The sequence below is a fragment of the Pezoporus wallicus genome, unplaced genomic scaffold (genome assembly GCF_028554395.1).
Source record: "Pezoporus wallicus isolate ANWC-B61680 ecotype Strahan unplaced genomic scaffold, APGP_CSIRO_Pwel_v1 contig_6783, whole genome shotgun sequence".
In the NCBI taxonomy this organism is placed as follows: Eukaryota; Metazoa; Chordata; class Aves; order Psittaciformes; family Psittacidae; genus Pezoporus; species Pezoporus wallicus.
In genome coordinates, this window is record NW_026637555.1 from 3,065,311 (window position 1) to 3,083,895 (window position 18,585).

At 47.4% G+C, this 18,585-nt stretch overlaps 2 protein-coding genes across 3 annotated transcripts in view; one reads left to right on the plus strand and one right to left on the minus strand.

Moving 5' to 3' along the window:
* The first annotated feature begins 1,365 nt into the window (after positions 1-1,365).
* On the plus strand, positions 1,366-7,062 carry EIF6 (eukaryotic translation initiation factor 6). Its single transcript, XM_057406407.1, has 6 exons — positions 1,366-1,510; positions 1,578-1,663; positions 2,613-2,788; positions 4,326-4,502; positions 5,092-5,273; positions 6,488-7,062. Exons 1-6 carry the CDS (start codon positions 1,404-1,406, stop codon positions 6,495-6,497), a joined length of 738 nt encoding a protein of 245 aa, XP_057262390.1. The 5' UTR covers positions 1,366-1,403; the 3' UTR covers positions 6,498-7,062.
* Positions 7,063-10,154: 3,092 nt separating this feature from the next.
* The window catches only part of MMP24 (matrix metallopeptidase 24), a 36,333-nt gene continuing 27,902 nt past the window's right edge, over positions 10,155-18,585 (minus strand). For both annotated transcript variants that reach the window (XM_057406409.1, XM_057406408.1), the window contains 4 exons: positions 16,314-16,528; positions 15,018-15,156; positions 13,821-14,087; positions 10,155-12,674 (listed from right to left, as the gene is read on the minus strand). In XM_057406409.1, coding sequence (XP_057262392.1) covers positions 12,337-12,674; positions 13,821-14,087; positions 15,018-15,156; positions 16,314-16,528 — 959 coding nt within the window. In that variant the 3' untranslated portion in view covers positions 10,155-12,336. The remainder of the gene's footprint in view (positions 12,675-13,820; positions 14,088-15,017; positions 15,157-16,313; positions 16,529-18,585) is intronic.

An 18,585-nucleotide genomic window follows, 5' to 3' on the forward strand; every position in this document is an offset into this window, starting at 1 on the left:
CTCATTTCAGAAAGAACCATTTCCCCAAAAACTTGCAGTAAAACCATTGCCATGGCTGGAAATGGTTTGGCCGCTGTGGTCTTCAGGGTGAACCCAGGTTCTCTTTGTACAGAGCAATTTCTCTCCCTGTATCCCTGTACTGAAAATGAGATCGCCAAAGGCAGGGGAACATTAAAAATAAAGGAGCTGTTATGTTGGAAAGAGCTGTGTTGGGTCCCTTGAGGAAGTTGAGCACCCCAAGCATGGCCAGCACCCTCTATGCTGCGCCGTGCTGGGAGGATGTGGGTGTTGTGTCTGGGCACATGGCTGGCATCTGCATGTGGTCGACATTGGCACGCAAGTGCTGTCTGCACATGGATGGTGTCTGCACATGGATGGTGTCTGCTCCTGGTCATTTGTGAGAACAGGAAGCAGCTGACACAGGTTGTGCCTGGACACGGGTGGCCCTTAGACTCATAGGATCATGGAATCAACTTGGGAAAGCCCTTTAAGCTCATCCAGTCCAACCATTCCCCAGCACTGCCAAGGCCACCACAAACCCATGGCACTGAGGCCTCATCTCCACGGTGTGTGAACACTTGCAGGGACAGTGACTCCAGCCCTGCCCTGGGCAGCCTGTTCCAGTGCCTGAGCACCCTTTGGTGTTCCTCATCTCCATCTAAACCTCCCCTGCTGCAGCTTGAGGCCGTTTCCTCTTGTCCCATCCCTTGTTCCGTGGGAGCAGAGCCCAGCCCCTCCTGGCTCCATCCTCCTGTCAGGCAGTTGTAGGGAGCGAATCAGTGCTGAGACACTTGGGTGTCATCTGCACGTGGGTGACAGCTGCAAGTGGGTGCTGTTGTGCACTGATGGTGTCAGCTCAAAGGTGATGCTTGGGCACAGGTCACGCGGGGGCAGGGACGGTGTGCACACGTGGGTGGTACCTGGACACGGTTGTGTCTGCACACAGGGGCTGGTGGCCCACAGTGTAGTGTCACAGAACCATTAGGGCTGGAATGCTGATCTGGAGATCACCAGGTCCAACCCCCTGCCAAGGCAGAGCCATTGTGAGCAGGTCACACAGAGTAAACAGGCCCAGCTCCCGCAATCCCTGCTCATCAGGGAGATGCTCCAGACCCCTGAGCATCCCTGTGGCCTCCACCGGACCCTCTCCGCCGCCCTGTGCCTGTGGTGGCACCGCCGGGCACTCCGCAGCCCGCTGGGACCTGCCATGGCCCGCGGGGACAAGCGCGGCGCGGCGGACCCGGGGACAGACCCCCTCGCACTGGGGCCGGTAGCGGGCGCTGTGCGCGCCGCCGGCGGAAGCGGAAGTCGCGGCGCCGCGTGCTTCCGGCCCAGGGTGAGGCTCCCGTTCCGTTCCTGTTCCCGTTCCCGTTCCCGCTCCCGCTCCCGCTCCCGTTCCCTCCATGGCGGTCCGCGCCAGCTTCGAGAACAACAACGAGCTGGGCTGCTTCGCCAAGCTGACCAACGCGTACTGCCTCGTGGCCATCGGCGGCTCCGAGAACTTCTACAGGTGAGGGAGCGGCGCGGCGCGCCCGGCCCGGCTCCGCGCCCCCGCTGACGGCGCTTTCTCGTTGCAGCGTGTTCGAGGGGGAGCTGTTCGGGACCATCCCGGTGGTGCACGCCTCCATCGCCGGCTGCCGCATCATCGGCAGGATGTGTGTGGGTACGTGACGGGGCGGCCCGCGGGGCCACAGGACAGCGGCGGAATCGGGAGGACGAGCCCGGGCGGGGGGGGTCTGCAGCGGGCCGCGCCCGTCAGCCTGAAGGGTGGAAGCTGCGGGTGCCCCGTCCCGAGCAGTGTTCAAGGCCAGCTTGGAGCAGCCTGCGGTAGTGGAAGGTGTCCCCGCCCGTGGCAGGGGTTGGAGCTGGGTGAGCTTTAAGGTCCCTTCCAGCCCAAACCAAGCTGGGATTCTGTCTTCATGGGTGGGAAGAGGGGTGAAAATGGAAAAAGAACTCTCTCGGTGACAAGGGACTTCGGGGGAAGGGGGTTCACCTCTTGGGCCTTGGAGATGGGTGAAAACTACGTGCAAGTTTTGCAGTAAGCGGGAGTTCTGTTTCTCTCAAGATTAATGCTGCAGTGCCAGCGCCGGGATGGGGGGGCATTAACAGAAGGAAAAGGTGGAAAGAAGCCTTTTGTCTGTCTCCGGCGAGGAGGACCCCATTCAGTCAGACAAGCTTCCTTCTTGAGTTTTGTTTCTGTGAAAAGAATGGCTTTGTCCATCCCATCTTGCTGCTTTGCAACAGAGAAGGAATGCAGACAAGCAGCATCTGTACATTTTGGGGGGCAGTTGGCATCTATAGGGGAAATTCCTGTTAAAGTGTTTCATTGAGAACCTCGGGCTTCCTTTACTTCTGTTGAAAAAGAGCAGTGATTAAAGGTGCCATTCACCCGTTTGTATGAGCTAAGTCTGTGCTTCATCCTGGTTTGCTCTTACCAGTGAAGCTGTTCTTTCTAAAGGGAAATGTTATTTCTCTTGGGCTGCATTCTGGGCTTGGGAGGAGTGGATGGAGCAAGGGTAGTTCAAGCCATGGTGTGACTGGTGGGAAAGCAGGACCCTGGGGAACGTTCTTTTTTTCCTTTGTTTTGTTTTTTTTTTTTGGTGTCATTGTAGGAAACAGACATGGACTCTTGGTCCCAAGCAGCACAACAGACCAAGAGCTCCAGCACATCCGCAATAGCCTGCCAGATTCCGTACGAATCCAACGGGTGGAGGAGCGTCTCTCAGCACTGGGCAATGTCACTACCTGCAATGACTATGTCGCTCTTGTTCACCCAGATCTTGACAGGGTAAATGGCTCTATAATGCTTTTAAATTCATAGCAGGTACATGTGAAATGATTGCCACGGTGCAGTTTGGGTTTGGAGCTGTTTAGGATTGCTGTGTGTAGCATGGGGACTAGAACTGTGCTCACAGCTGAGCTGCTGTCATGGAGTGAGCTGCATTGTGTTTCCTTTCTTCTCAACAGAGAAATCTTAGTTGGACTTTGGACTTCTGACTTGCTTTCAGTTGCTTCTTATATTTCTTTATTGGAGCACTGTGTGCAGTTCTGGTGTCCTCAACATAAGAAGGACATGGAGCTGTTGGAGAAAATCCAGAGGAGCCACAAGAATAATCAGGGGCTGGAGCACCTCCCATATGAAGACAGGCTGAGAACATTGGGAGTGTTCAGTCTGGAAAAGAGAAGCTGCTTGGAGACCTCAGAGCAGCTTCTGGTGTCTGAAGGGGGTACAAGAATGCTGGGGAGGGACTCTTCATCATGGACTGTATTGATAGGACAGGGGGTGATGGGTTCAAACTGGAACAGGGGAAGTTAAGGTTAGATATAAGAAGCTCTTTACTGTGAGGGTGGTGAGGCACTGGCACAGGTTGCCCAAAGAAGTGATAAATGCTTCATCCCTGGCAGTGTCCCAGGTTGGAGCAACCTGGTCTAGTGTGAGGTATCCCTGCCTGTGGCAGGGGATTGTAACTGTATGAGCTTCAAGTGTTTTCCAGCCTAAACCATTCTGTAATGATTTGTGGCTGTGGACCCTGCCCCAAGCATAGTGTGTGCCCTCTTGTTCTGCATGCTGCAGTGAACGCACTTTGTAGAAGGGAAGAAGCAGGATGTGGAAGCGTATTGTCAGGTGCACTTCACTTTGTGTGTGTGAAATAGAATGGATAAGAGATTGTGCATGTGTGTGATGAAGAGAGCATAAAGAAGAGTTCAGTCAGGACTATAGCAGTAGTAGTTACAAGCTACTGCTGAGCTTGCTGAAATTCATAATAGTTGAAAGAGCCTGTGGATGTGGTGGTGTGCAGGTTTACAAAGGGGTGGAAGGAAAATGGAAGCTTCTTGTGTGAAAGTTTAAGGACAGAGGAGGCAAAGTTGCTGCTACTTTATGTTTGAGAACTGATGTCTTCATAGCATTAGAGAGAAGGGTATTGTGTGACTGCAGGTAGTGAAGGTCCTTACAGTGCTTTCAGTTTGTGCTAAAGGAATGGGACTTGGTGTTCAGATTGCAAAGTTAAAAAAAAGGAGGGAAAGTAATGGTCTTTGCAGTGTATTATGTTTTAACTAAGTGTAAAAAGTAAGGGAAGCTAGCCAGAGAGGGATGGATCAAAATAATTCCCTGTGAAATGCTGCAGTGGAAGGAAGTCCTTACACAGAAGGATAAGAGAACTTTGTCCCAGTGGTTGGGGAGGCTGAGTAAGTGTTTTGTAATGATTGGGTTGGAAGGGGTTGTGGAAGCATCAGCAGGAGCCCAGCTGTGGTTGTAGGAATAGCTTGACTTCAAATTCTACAATACCATTTTGCTGAACTTTATCCTGTCTTTCTGTTTGCAGGAGACAGAGGAGATCTTGGCAGATGTACTGAAGGTAGAGGTTTTCAGACAAACGGTAGCAGATCAGGTGCTGGTAGGAAGTTACTGCGTTTTTAGTAACCAAGGAGGAATTGTGCACCCCAGAACTTCAATTGATGATCAGGATGAGCTGTCTTCATTGCTCCAGGTCCCACTCGTGGTAAGGCATTTTGGGTTTGTATTTTCTCTTGCCATTCCCTTCCAGCCCAGTTCTCAGTTTTAATGTTTCTACATCTCGTGGGCTCCCAGCTGCTGTTTGCAGAGCTGTTCCAAGTGAGAGATAAGGAGAGACAACTTAAACAGAGCAAGTCTTCAGAGACATTTTCTATACGTTTTCTGAGTCTGAATAAACTGCTTAACACCTTTAAGTTTGCTTCTGAAACATTGCTCTGCTGGGATTATGTAGGTTGTGCTGACGGATTTGTACAGAATGTGTGTGGTTTGGCCAAAGGCAGTGTTTAAATAATTAAGTAATAAAACCTTTTGCCTGCTCACTTTGATTTGTGAATTCCACAATTCCTGTGCCTTTATGCTTCCTTCTTGTTAGATTTTATTTCACTGAATTTTACAGTTTGCTCTCCAGAGATAAAAAAGTTTAATGGACAACCTTTAATCTGAAATCTTTCTAACGTTTATGGCAGAAGCTTTAGTCTTTGCAGGAGCATGAGTTGAAGACTTGTAGTGATGATGTATAAGGGAACGTGCTGCTGTCAGCACACCCTGGTAAGTCTTGTGCTTTGTTTTGCCAGGCTGGAACAGTGAATCGTGGCAGCGAGGTCATTGCAGCAGGGATGGTTGTCAACGACTGGTGTGCCTTCTGTGGGCTGGATACAACCAGCACTGAGCTCTCGGTCATTGAGAGTATCTTCAGGCTGAATGAAGCTCAGCCAAGTACCATTGCTACCAACATGAGAGATTCCTTGATTGACAGGTGAGCAAGACCCAGGTCTGTATAGCCAGGGTCAAAACAGGCAAGATTTTACTATAAAACTGGATGGTTTAATAACTGATTTATCTTCTTTTTTGCAACTTTTTTATTATTTTTATTTTGTTGTTTCACTTCCTCTTCCCTTTCATGGGGTTACTGACCACAGTTACCTTGTTGCAGAGGGGTTTGTTTCCTTGCAGCTGCTGAGCCTGCTTAGTCCTGTATGGAAAGTGTAGAGGAGTTTATTGCAGTCAGAATACTTCTTGTGTGAACAATATCCATTCCGACTTCTGGATACCACCTGTTTTTTTCTAGCTCTTCAGTATTTGGCTATGACATGAATGGACTTTTTTTAAACAAATGTTGTTTTAAAAGTTAAAATGCCAGTGACTTTGCCTGACATCTCGGCTTTTGATTGTTGTAACCCCTAATGTTTGCTACAAATGCCTACTACAACTACTTCTGGAGCTAAAAACGCTCTGGAGATTGCCTGCTGCTGCTTTGAATCTTTTTAATTTAAGGCTGCTGCCCTAATTACTGGGGTTTTTAAGCCTTTTTGTCAAAAGCTTTACCCAAGTTAGTTACCTTTTAATGGGAGGCAGGTTTTCTTGTTTCCTTCCTGCAGTCCTGTAGGACCTTCCCTGTTCATTGATGCATGCAGATTCTTTGACAGGATTTAGGCATGTGTATAGATGAATGTGCTCTGCATGCTTCATTTGGGCTTTCCTCTGATTACAACTCTTGGAATCATTGCTGTAGTGCTGGAGTGTGTTCTTGAACTAATTGGGCCATTGTAACTTAGTGGCTGAGTTCTCACTTATTGTAAAAGTGTGTGGGAATGGTTTATGGCCTAAGGAAAGTCTAAGGAATTCCTCAAATGAAGAACCCCTTGGGAGAGCTCTTTGCTGCCCCTGTACAGTTGCTGTATAAAGGCTGGATGTCTCTGAGCATAACAGAGCCATAATTAAACTTGCTCTGAGCTTCTGATAACTATCCAGACCAGCATGAATGCACATCTTGCCTTTGCCAGCTTGACTAGCTTGTTCTTGGGGCTGGCTGTGAGCAACACTAGGTCTGCTTCCCACTTACATGTTCTAGGAAGGGAAATTTGTACTGGGCCTTTGTAACTGGGGAACTGACTGTATTGGTGTTTTGAAATGCCTTTTGCACTCTCTGGCACTTACCGACTAAATCTCCTTTCCGTTTTCTCTTTCTAGCTTGACATGAGCAGTGTCAGTTTCTACTTTCCAGAAAGCTCCTAAGGAGTGAAGTGTCAAGCTGCACTTTGGATTACAGACATCCAGACCTTCTGATGTTGTTTCTGGAGGCCTGGCCCAAGGAAAAGGCTACAAACCCAATCTTTTGTAGTGTTTTGTAAACTGTCACCTGACAAATAACATGCATAAGTTATGAATAAGGAATGCTCTCTATCCCTTTGCTGGCATTTTCCAGTTCTTCAGCTGTGCTTTCTCGTGTTGTGATGCTGACTGTACCCTTCACGTGAGCCTGCTATATTTACCCCTGTGGCTCTTGGATATTGATCACTAGAGATTGTTTTGCCTTTAAATAATCCCATGTCAGTGTTGTCCCACACAGCACTCTAGTTCAGCACACATGGCACTGCCCTCTCTTTCCACACTCTTGCCAAAGAGCAGTGGTTTTGCTGTATGTAGACTTAAAATCCCCTTGTATGTCCAGTGCCAAGAACACAGTAATTTATGTGCCACGAAATAGTCCAGAGTCATCCCCTGCTCTCTTGCTCTGACCTGCAGCTGTTCCCCCATGGGTAGTGATGCTGAAAAGATCAGCTCTCGTTAAAACTGGACTTTCTCAGGGACAGTCCAGGGACTTCTGACAGCAGCAGTGTGTGACTGCCCCTGGAACAGTGGTGGTTCATCTGTTGTCTGGTGGTACGTGTGCTGCTGCTGAGGCACCTGCAAGAGAGCTCAGACAAGCACGATAGCCAGTGGGCTTCAGTTTGTTCTACAGGAGATAGCCACCTATGCTGGGAAACTTAGAAATCATCAAATCAAAACCACCCCATCTTGCGTTATCTCAAGAGTATCTTGACTCTCTCAAGAGTTATCTCAAGTAGCTTGAGACAAAGGTTAAGTAACACGGTTCTAACCAGTTACACCATTCAGTCAGATGTTGCAGATTTGGGAGTTTGGTGGTTGAGAACTCTGCCCTTGCAGGGGTGTGATGATGACAAAAAGGAGCTGTAAGTACTGGTTTCAAGTAGAAGATAGTAATTTGCTTCTAAACAGCTGCTGGTCACTTATCTCTTACTTCAGTTGTTTCTGCTTGGCTGCTAGAGGTGTACTGGAAGCATAGAAATCATAGAGTCATAGAATAGTTAGGGTTGGAAAAGACCTTAAGATCATCCAGTTCCAACCCCCCTGCCATGGGCAGGGACACCTCACACCAAACCATCTCACCCAAGGCCTCATCCAACCTGGTCTTGAACGCCGCCACCAGGGATGGAGCATTCACAACCTCTGGGCAACCCCTTCCAATGCCTCAGCACCCTTGCAGTAAAGAACTTCCTCCTTAGATCCAATCTAAACTTCCCCTGTTTAAGTTTGAACCCGTTACCCCTTGTCCTGTCACTGCAGTCCCTAATGAAGAGTCCCTCCCCAGCATCCCATTTCCCATCATGAGGCTATGGTTACTGTCGGGTTCTCTTGAGTGCAGGTCTGAAGGCAGCGTGGGCAGTTTTTTGTTTGGTGCTTCAGGCTTTGTAGAAGATATTGACTAAACTTTCATTTTTGTTTATTTTTTCATTTTGCCTGGATGTTTAGGGAAGGGTTTTTAAGTCTTGATTAAAGGTTGCTCCTTAAATAAAGATTGCTACAGGATCTTCTCTGGTCATAGCAGTCCTGTCTTGGATGGTAATTGAGCCAGGGATGCCATTTCCAGAGATCTCCCCTTCCTTCTGCCACTGGGGAAGCCTGTAAGCAGCTCATAGCTTCTTGCTTCTTACAGTCAGCAATTGGTGTTTATGTCAGCTTTGATATAGTGAACTTGGCACTGGCTCCAGGTCTACTCTTAGCATGTCTCAGTATTTAGAGTGGTTTCTGTAAGCTAAAACTCCCAAAGAAGCCGGTGCAAAGGAGTGAGATTTTCATTCCCATGGGAGCCTGCCTTGCAGTGTTAGAGCTGGCAGGTGCAGGATGAGACCATGAGGACAACTGTGAAACAGTAAGGGAGGAATGAGAGCTCAAGAACAGCAGTTACAAAAGGCAGACCCTTAGCATGACACAACCTGAGGCACTTGGAGCACTGTGCAGTGTATGTGCGTGTATGTGCTTATATGTGCTTTATCTCAGAGTCCACACTCTCCAGTGGAGATGCCAAAGGTGGTGGTAAGGAATGGTTAATAAAACCAAGGTGTTTGTCTGCAGTGCTGGGAGTTGCTCCCATGGGGTCTCAGGGTTCTTAAAAAGGAGATTGCTGAGCTAAGAGCCTGTGGTTTATATGCAACAGGTATCTACCAACTTTGCTATCAGGCTGTGGCAGCCAGCATTTGATCTCAGGTGTTACAGAGGGTTGCTGGAATTGGCTGAGGAACTACAGCTGTGCTGGACAAGAAAGTCTGGTACTATGAGAAAGACTGGAATCAAGCCCTGGGATGAGTGTGACAGGATAGAGAAGAGTTGTGCAGAGGTTTTGAGGGAGGAGTGAACATAATCACAGCTCAAGATTCAGTGCGGAAGGCACAGGGTGTGTAGCTTTGGCTGCCATAGTTTAAAAGTGTTTGTCAGGATCCCTCACTCAAGCTTTTGTGAACCTGAGTCCTCATGGTGTGAGATGGGAGATAGATCTCCTTGAGGTTTAATGACTAAATAAATGACTAGGTAAATTAGGAACAACTAATCCCTCTCACAGTGGAGAACCATCTCTGTTCTGACTGTAGTGATTGCATTTCCCAGTGTGTTTCTAACTTACCTGGAAAATGAGCCTATTTTACTGGTGATGCAATTATTTAAAGTAGTCAAAAATGGACATAGAGGAGTAGAATGTTGAGTGCAGGGTAGTGCATGTCGAGGGCTGCTCGTTGTAGGGGCTGCCACTGCTGCACTCATAGTAAATGTGTGCCAGGACTCCCTTGTGGCTGCACAAGTGGCCTGTGCTGCAGGGTGCTGTGTCCCTGCCAGGAGCACAGTGACAAGAGCCTCTTGCTGCCAGGTTAGAGTTGACAAAGCAGTGCTGTGCCCTGCTCCCCTGCGGTGGCAATATGTCCTGGAGCTGTGCTTCTGCACAGAACTGGAACATGGGCACCCGTCCACGGAGGCGCTAGTGGGAAGCAGACCCAGTCGATCCTCTGCCAATAGTTGCTGTGTTTCTGTAGCATAAACCAGGATCCCAGCAAAGAGCTCAGGGGTGGGAATATTTAGGCACTATTCCTTACATCAATATTGATGTTTGGGCCTGGAGCCGAGTCATCCCTGGACTGCCAAGGGGCTGATTTTGACAAAAGTGAGACGATAGCAGTGTGAGGTGGGTCAATTGCTCACCTGCCTGCCCCAGCCTCCCAGCACTTGTAACCGTACAGGGCTGTTCCTCAGCCCCTTAAACACTTACACACACACTGTGGCTTTACAGGAGGAGCCCCTCATGAACCAGACAGAAAAGGCACCAAGCTGCTTATCCAGTTCTTTGGAGCAGCAGTTCCTCGGGGCAGGCTGGGTTTGGCAGTGCAGGGCAGGCAGCTTGCCTTGCTGCAGCGGGGAGCCTGGCTCTGCAGAACACCACAGAGCCCACAGGAAACAGCTCCACTTGCTGCAGCCCTGGGTGTTGTGCTGTGGGTACCACTTGTAACTGAGCAAAAATCTACCCCTGGGCAGGAGGAAAGCCCGAAACAAACCAAACCAGACATTCCTCTAGGTTGTAATAACGTTTGTTTTTTAATGATGGCTGTTGGAAGTTGCTCAAAGGTTTGGGCTGTCACAGTCCCAGAAGAGATGGCAGCGTACAGATGAGTTGGATGTGCCATGTGGCTGTGGCATTCAGTGTGCATTCTACCACATACATAGTACACATAGCAACGACGGAGTAGCACGTGTGGGGGGGTGTCTAATTAGTAGCTCCGATTTCATTTGGTCCTTTGCACTCCTTCACCCATCATGAGACATTGTCACTTTTTTCACTAAAATTCAAAGTTTTGCATCTATAGCTCCTCACTTAGTTTGTAATACGTTTGTAATTCTAGTTTTTAATGTATAAACACAATAAACAGCTTGGCTATGGAAATCAAGTTATGAAGGACAAAATACAGTTTGAAACCACGTTATGCAGTCCTAATGGGCTTCACTAGAAGTCTCTTGTCTATCCTGCTTCACCATAGCAATAGTTGAGCACTAGGTGGAAATTCAGAATGCTAATGATTTTTCTGCTTCTTCATTCCTCATCATTGGAATTAGGAACATTTTGAGCATGTCTGTCATGCCTGGGGTGTTTTTCACAGCTGCCATTCTAAAGCTGCACCTTTGCTACACTAACTGGACATTCTGTGCATTGCACTGCTTGCACTCAATTCAATTGGAGGCAGAGGGCTCATGCTAATCACCTTCCAGAGAGCATGAAAAGCAGTTCCTGTGCTTAAAGGAATGGCACTTCCATGCAGGTCTGAACTTCCCCATTACACTGCACTTCAAGAAACTTTTCCTCCCCTCTTTAACATGGTGGAAGTACCAATATCAACAACAAAATGACCAAATTTGTGGCTAGGACACAACATCCTAAACCAGTCACAACTGTAAGAGGGATAAGCAGAAGGTACAGTTGTAGAAGAGACTTGTGAGGACTTGCTAGCCAAAAGTTCAGGTATTTATCTAGCTTTTACCTGGGTTTTATGTCTCTGCCAAATGTGGCTAGTGCTGACCTTGTTCTGCTGCAGGGCACGCTGCCTTTGGGCCTTGCCATACACTTGCCTGTGAAGAAGTGAGCAAAAACCAGAAGTTTTGAAGGTATATGTTTGTGACATCTACAGGGATTGGATTTAGTTTTACAAACAAGCCTAATTCTCACTGTATTTTGACTAGCTCAGCAAAACATCATGATCCCACTCCAAACAAACATTTCCATTCTCCTGAAACCCAACATACAAATTCCACAATCTAGTTACACATGCCACGTAACAACAATTCATCTTTTCCCAGCATTGTAACAGGGGCAGAGTGCAGGGTACATCTATACATGTTTGTCAGTGTATCTGCAACCGTTGGTTCATTGTTTCTTGCTGATGGGAGCTTAAAAGAACATCATGTGACATTTAAATATTATTACTTTCATGAATGGCTCCCAACACAAAATCATGAATTCCCATGATTTAGACCCAATTACTTTGTCTTCAGATTGTCCCAGTTTAGGGCTTGATGTTGCCAGGTGGCTGGTTTGGTGCTTCTTGAGCTTCTGCTCCGCACTCCTTTACCTCTTCAAGTGCTTAGTGGTTCCTCATGCACTGTGCTGAGTGGCAGCATTGCTTAGTTATGAATGTACAAAACATCTGACCAGCAGGTATTGGAAAATCATATCCAGGTCATTCCCTGGATTTTGTAATAAACTAAGATCTTTTAGAATGGTTCAGCATCAGAATGTCTTCTGCTTATCGATACTGAATTGTTCCTGTTCATAGAATTCATGATCTTCATTCATTATGAGACAGCTATTAAAAAAATGGTTCTGTTCAGAGGTGGTTTGGCTACACTGGAGAATGCTGGGTTTAACAGGGAGCACTGGTGCAGGGAACTGAAGGAAGTTTCCCAGGTCAGTTGAAACCTGTCTTGAAGACTCTGATGTTAGCAGAGTGAGCCTGTGGAGGATGGCACACCAAGACTGACACGCGACTGAGGCAGTAAGAAGGAAAGAGGCTCCACACTGCAAGGCTGCCTGTAGCTTTTCCAGTTTTCCTGCTTATTTCAGTCCCAGGCTGTCCAAAACTTGTTGTCACTGAAGTAGTTTTGTTTGTAGGCTTTATTTCTTCTTTTTTTTGTTTTTTTGTTTTTCTTTTTTTTGTCCATAGTCCTTACCAGTTCCATGAGTTGAAAACGTGCAGCGGGCTGTGTCATACCCATTCCTGGACAGGTCTTTTGTAATACACAACATTTTGCTGCACCTCTTTGTTTTTAAACTGGAAGATTGTGTATACCAAGACAAGGATACACAGAGACAAAATGCAAGGGATCACGACTGCGATTGCATTTACAGTGCTAGGCACATCGTTTATTGTCACCATAATGTCCACGTCGTCGTGGGGGAGGCGTCTGTCTTTGCTTCGTTCAACATCCTTCTGGTTACAGCCCATCCAGTCTTTGAGGATTGATCTGGGGTAGCCTGGCTCCACAGTCAGCTGCTGGTTATCAAACTTCCAGTATTCCTTCCCTTTGTAGAAGTAGGTATAAACTAGGAGACAAAACAGAGAGGATTTCTCACCACACCATTTCCAGCTGGGTAAGCTGTGCTTGTGTGAGGACACACAGACAGCCTGGAAGGCTTCAGATGGCTGCCTGCACTGATAAAACACAGCCAGGTTTGGGGATTTTGGATTCCAGAGCACCCCAAAACCACTGAACGGTGAAGGTGGTTTTGGAGCTGGGATTTAAAGGAGAAGCCATAACCCTGGCTTGTGGGTGCAATGCTGCTCACAGAGCATTCATTATTCCCCCTGGCCAAGACAAGCTGTGAATACAAAAACCCCAACTAACTTTAAAGTATGTTCTGCAGTGAGTTATTTTTCACTAAAGCATCTGTCAATATGAAATAAGACTGAATGAGTCCTTTTGGCCACAGAATCCAGAAGATGCGGCATTTGTTAAGAAGCACTCTTGTGCTACTGCTAATAAAAGGCTGATGGTTTACGCTATGCGTTGCCTGAAGTGCCCAGATGTCTCCTTTTCTAATCCCTCTCAAGTGATTAGGAAAAAAAAAAGGCAAATGGAACAGTGGTGGAAGTGTTGGGTCTCCTGCATCCATCCTCCAGCTCAGCTCTCAGTGCACTCCTCCAACCCAGCCACACAGCCCCAGATTTAAACATAGCCTCAATGGCACAAGCCCCTTCTATAAGTTCTTTCCCCAACTGGAAGAGGAGGAAGGAATCTTCAAATCAGAGAAAGAAATGTGCTGGAAGGAGCCTCTGGAGGTCCAACCCCCTGCTCAGAGAATGGCTGCAGAGTACATCAGGCAGGATGGAGCCTGTAACAGTGACTAAGCTACAGGCAAGAAACTAGGAGGAAAATGTAAGATACAGCATCACTGTAATCACAGCCCAGGAAAACTCAGGTAGGGGCTGTTGTGGCAGCAAAACTCGAACAATTCCGCTTCCCAGCCCCAGAAACAGCATTAGGATAACACAGTTTAGCAGCTGAGGAGGTACATGGGTTAGGGTGAGGTTTAGGGAGGCTCTCAGACTGTCAGTGCCTGCAGTGCCACTGTGACCCTAGGACATCTGAGACCTGATTCCTATTTCACACACCTCAAATCCAGCCACCCAGCTCCCAGGGTAGACAAGCTATCCCAGCTCTAACAGGAGTAATGACTGCAGATACATACAGCCTTCTTTGCTGATAAAAGCTCCCTGTGGAGCCTGAGGGATTCCTCTCCACACGGTGATGGGCTTTGGGTATCCCGGGTCCGTTGCTCTCTTGTCCTCGTTGTACCTCCAGTACCTGTCTCCTTTGAAGAAGTAGGTTTTGCCGACGGGCTCCCAGCGCAGGGCCGTGTCGATGCCCTCCCGGGGCAGGCAGCTCCCCAGCTCCACCAGACTGTGTGGGTAGCCCGGCTCTGCTGTCACTTCTTTGAAGACCCAGTATTTATCTCCTGGAGGTGAATGGGGACACAAACAACAAACAGATTTGCCTAATTAGTAGCTGAATGAGCTAAATGTAGAATAGCCACAATGAAGCACAGCGTGTGAGGACTTCCAGCCTTAAGTGTATTATGTGAAAAATCTGCTCCTCCTCTTCATTTTGAACCTGAAACCTCCTGATTCCATTTGCTGCTTCTCAGCTCTTGTTTTGGAAGGGATGTTAAAAAACCTTTTCCCATTTACCTTCTCTAGACCAGTCATTTCAGAGACTTCCTTCACACCCTGTCTTTGTCATTCCTCATAGAGGCTGAGGAGCTCCTTGCAGGATGTCAACCCACACTTTTTGATCATTTCTGTTGTCTTTCTCTGGGCCACCTCAAGTTTTAATACAGTCTTTGAGCTGAGGGATTGAAGCTGAAGACATAAATGGGGAAGACAAAGTACTGTGGTTTTGTACAGAGCCACTCCTCCTTGCTTACAACTTCCTCTCAGGTTACAGGACCCTGTTCAGATACTGTCACAATGCAAGGAGCTAATGTGGGGCCCAGCGTAAGGTTGGACATTTTGTCTCTTTAGGAGACAGCTGTCCAGAAATGTAGTTTGGGCATGTCCTGTACCTGGAGAGGCCTTAATGCCTCGCCAAAACATGTTCAAGGAAATAGGCAGGAGACTCCAGACTATCCTGCCTATCACTCCCTGGGTAATAGGAGCTATTTCTTGTCATCATATGGAAGCCAACTTCCACTAATCAATATTAGCTTTACACAGAGATTGTCCTGGCAAGGCCAGCCCATGCTAAACTATATTTTAAGAATTAATGGCTGCTTGAAGTGTCCCCGTGGAAAAGGACAAGGCTGCAGCGTACCTCTCTTCCCCATCTTCATGCCGCAAGGGTGTGATGTGGGGCAGACGAGGGAGGCTGGTACTGAAATGTACTGTACCTTTGAAGAACACGAATTTGCCATCAGAGCGCTCATAGGCTGCATCAATCTTTGCGGGGAGGCCCTTCCAGAACTGCTCGATTTGCATGGGATAACCCTCCTGCACCCGGTTGTTGCGCAGCCGCCAGAACCAGCGATCCTGAGAAAACCAGAAGCCTCTTCAGACTGAGTGTTTCTATCTTGCAGTCAAACCAGGCTGAGCATCCAGCACCAAGCATTGCTAATCCCTGCCCAGGCCCCACAACCATTAAAGGCAGAAGTCCCGGTTCAGGTGACAGCTCCAACCCAGCCCAACACTGCCTCCAGTGAGGAAAGTGCTCCATGAAGATGGCAGCCAAAAGGGTGAGAAGTTGATTGCTGGTGCTGTGAGAAAGGGTGGAAAGAAGGAGAGGAAAAAGGAGCAGGGGGAAGCAAGTGCACAGTTATAAGTGTTATGAACTCGCCTGTGAGTGACCTCTCTGCATGCCTCGTCACTGAGGTGCCACGTGTCCTGGTACAACTGGTGCTCTGCCATCAGATCCCAGGAGAGCCACACAGCCCTAACATTACTTGGGACTGTGTGAAGCACACAATCCAAAGGCACAAAGGAGTTATTAAAAACCCTTTGAGATCATCAGTTAAAGCCACAATGGATGCTCAAGGATGAGTAAGAGCAGGACAGGGCCTGTGAGGCTTCTTGCAGATACTGTCCCAGCCTTCAACTACTTTCAATTCAGGCTGTTTCTCCAACTGACGTGGTCTGTCTGTTTCATGACCTTCAACATATCCCTCTCCACATTCACACCACTGGGCAGAGTGAAAGCCACCAGTATTTCCATGTTCGAGGCACTCCAATGTGGGTTATTGAACAAAGCCTCTCCTTCCTCCCTGCCTGTATTTTACAAGCAAGGTTGACTCAAACTCCCCAGGTAAGCTGAGTGCTCCCTGAAGGCCCAGGTTCCACACATGCCATCTCTGGAGGCAATGAGGCTCAGTCTCTGGTTAGATACTGGTATTCTTTTCTGGCTTTACAGGCGCCTCCTCTCTGAGCCTGATGGTGTCTGAATTCTCTGCCAGTGCGTCTAGTTCACATTCTGGTGCACAGGCTGCCTGGGTGTTTTGGGAATCCCATTAAGCACTGTTTCCAAATGTTACAGAGCCAATCTATTTGTCCTTTTAACATTGCTCTTTCAGCAGCCTCACAGGAACAGAGCTATTTCCACAGACATTTCAAATCTTACTACCTTGTACTTCTATTAATCTTTTCCAGCAATAAATCTAAAGACAGACTCATGGGTAAGCAGGAATTCTTAGTACCTTGAAAACAAACATTTCTCCTCTAAAGAGAGCCACGGTGTTAAAGTTGCCATCACAGATGTTTGGTTTCGAGCCAGGAGGAGACGGCCTATCACCCAGAGGAGGACTAGGAGGTCTTGGTTGTCTCTCGTGTTTCCTTTCCGAAGTAGAGTGAATTCTGCGAACAGGAAGAGTTGGTAAAGGCCTGGTTGGCTCCAAGGGCTCAACAGGAGGACCTAGAAGTGAAAAGAAAAATGTTCAGCAAAGCGGAAACATTTGGATTTTCCGTGCTTCCCTTGTAGCTTTCAAAAGGCAACGGGCTGGATGAAGAGCATGGCGAGGAATTTACACACTCCTTATGCAGAGCTCATTCCCTAGAAATGGGGAACAGAACAAGATGCATCCACATGTGAAATATGTCCCAAAACAGATGAGCAATAAGAACTGAAGAAGAGCCAGTACGTTTCTGTAGGTCTTCCCAAGGAGGCTGGAGCTAAAAGGAAGGAGCAGCCACACCAATCATGTTCCCAACTGAAATGAAAGGTTATAAATAACCCTTGAATAGAAACCTTTAGTAGACCATTAAAAAAACCCAAACAACCCAAACATACACACACAAAAAACCAAACCACCAGAAAACATCCCAAACCAAAACCCAAGCAAAAACGGGAAAAAGTCAGGGTGTGAAGCCAATGCTACCATCTAAGGGGAACTACAAGGGAATTCAGAAATAAGAAAGCAATTCCTTTACTGCAGTTTAGTCACTAATCTTTGCTTTCAGAACACTATGGGAACTGATAAACAGCTTTGATAAAGGACCATGTTCTGACTCACACGTTGCCCTTTGATCCTTACCCAGCTCAGCTTTGGGACCTGGCAAGGCTGAAGGATATAAAGAGTAATAACAACACAAGTGACTTGAAGCAGAGCTCTGTTTTTAAACCAACTCTGCCACAGGATGGTTTCACCAAGTTAGTGATAAAATCTGGACCAGATTTCTTGCTGCTTCTCAGAGAAGGTCACAGGTTAATATGGCACTAAGCAGAAGGCTACTGGAAGCAAGAGATTTTACCATGTTTTATGTCTGAACTAATCAAATGGGATTTGATTGTTTATTTGCATGGATTATTGTTTCAATACTGTGTAGTTCTCATCCCCCTCCATTCTTAGCTGTTCTGTGCCCAGTATCTTAGCAGACCATAAAGATCTTCTAAATAAAATTCCCAAATTGTGATATTGCTCCTGCTGGTGATCTCTGAACCTTCCCCAGATGGTGTCCACCAAAGGTCTGCAGACACTGCCTATCACAGGAGCAGCAGTGTCGGACCCCTTGTTAGCCAGGCAACATGGATGCATCTACACTGGTGTCTCAGTTCAGCTCAGGAGTGTTCTTTTGCATGCTCCATCATTTGCAATTGCTGTGCTTTGATTCACACTGCAGTTCATGAAATGCATTCTTTTTGGACAAAGCTAAACTTGAAGATGCACTTCTGGAGCACTTCTGCAGCTGCAAACAGACATCACAGGGCACAGCCAGAGCTAATTCACAGTAACCACCCCCTTCCTGAATAGAGCGGGCGTCAAGTCCTCAGCATTCTATTTACTTAACACCATCCCTAAATGCTGTTTTATCTACAGATGTGCTAGTATCATTCTTGCTAGCAGCCACAGACATCATTTGATAATACAGCAATAGGCAACTCATTGTGGTGAGAAGCACATGGGCTGTGCTAAGGCATCTCCTCCAGCAAGCAGCAGGCTAGCTGGTACTACTGATTAAGGTTGGAAAGCTCTATGGAAGTAGGACTGAGTTGGTACAGTGGGATAGGCTGCAGAGGAAAGGATGGGAATGGGGAAAGAGGTCCCAGACAGATCTTACACAAAGAAAGACAGGGTTCTGGTTTGCTCAGATGGGATGTGGGAGCAGTGTCCAGCTCCTGCTTTAAGAAATTAAAGGAGTAAGAAACTGGTACCTGCTCTGGCTGCCAAAAATGGCACTTGGTGCCAGTTACAGTTCTTGAATAAATGAAGTCTGAAAAGCAGCAATTAACATACTTGAAGGTAGGAAATACTTGCATTAAGGAAAGGTAAGTCTTGACTGGGACCTAAGCAAGGAAGCAATAAGCAATGACTTACTGCACACTACAGGTCTCATTAAACAGCATGATCCTTTTACTCTTGTGCTGCCAATCACAAGGCTTTGAGTGGATGTGTTTGTAAGTAACATTGAAAAAAATCTATTACAAGTCCTACATGACAGGATTCCCCTGCCAACAGACTGACACAAGGATCA

Excerpts from the sequence above, each read along its gene's own strand:
- EIF6 (XM_057406407.1), top strand. The coding sequence starts at position 1,404 with ATGGCGGTCCGCGCCAGCTTCGAGAACAACAACGAGCTGGGCTGCTTC. Across the intron at positions 1,511-1,577 it reads GGCTCCGAGAACTTCTACAG|CGTGTTCGAGGGGGAGCTGT; the intron begins GTGAGGGAGCGG and ends TTCTCGTTGCAG. Across the intron at positions 2,789-4,325 it reads TTCACCCAGATCTTGACAGG|GAGACAGAGGAGATCTTGGC; the intron begins GTAAATGGCTCT and ends TTCTGTTTGCAG.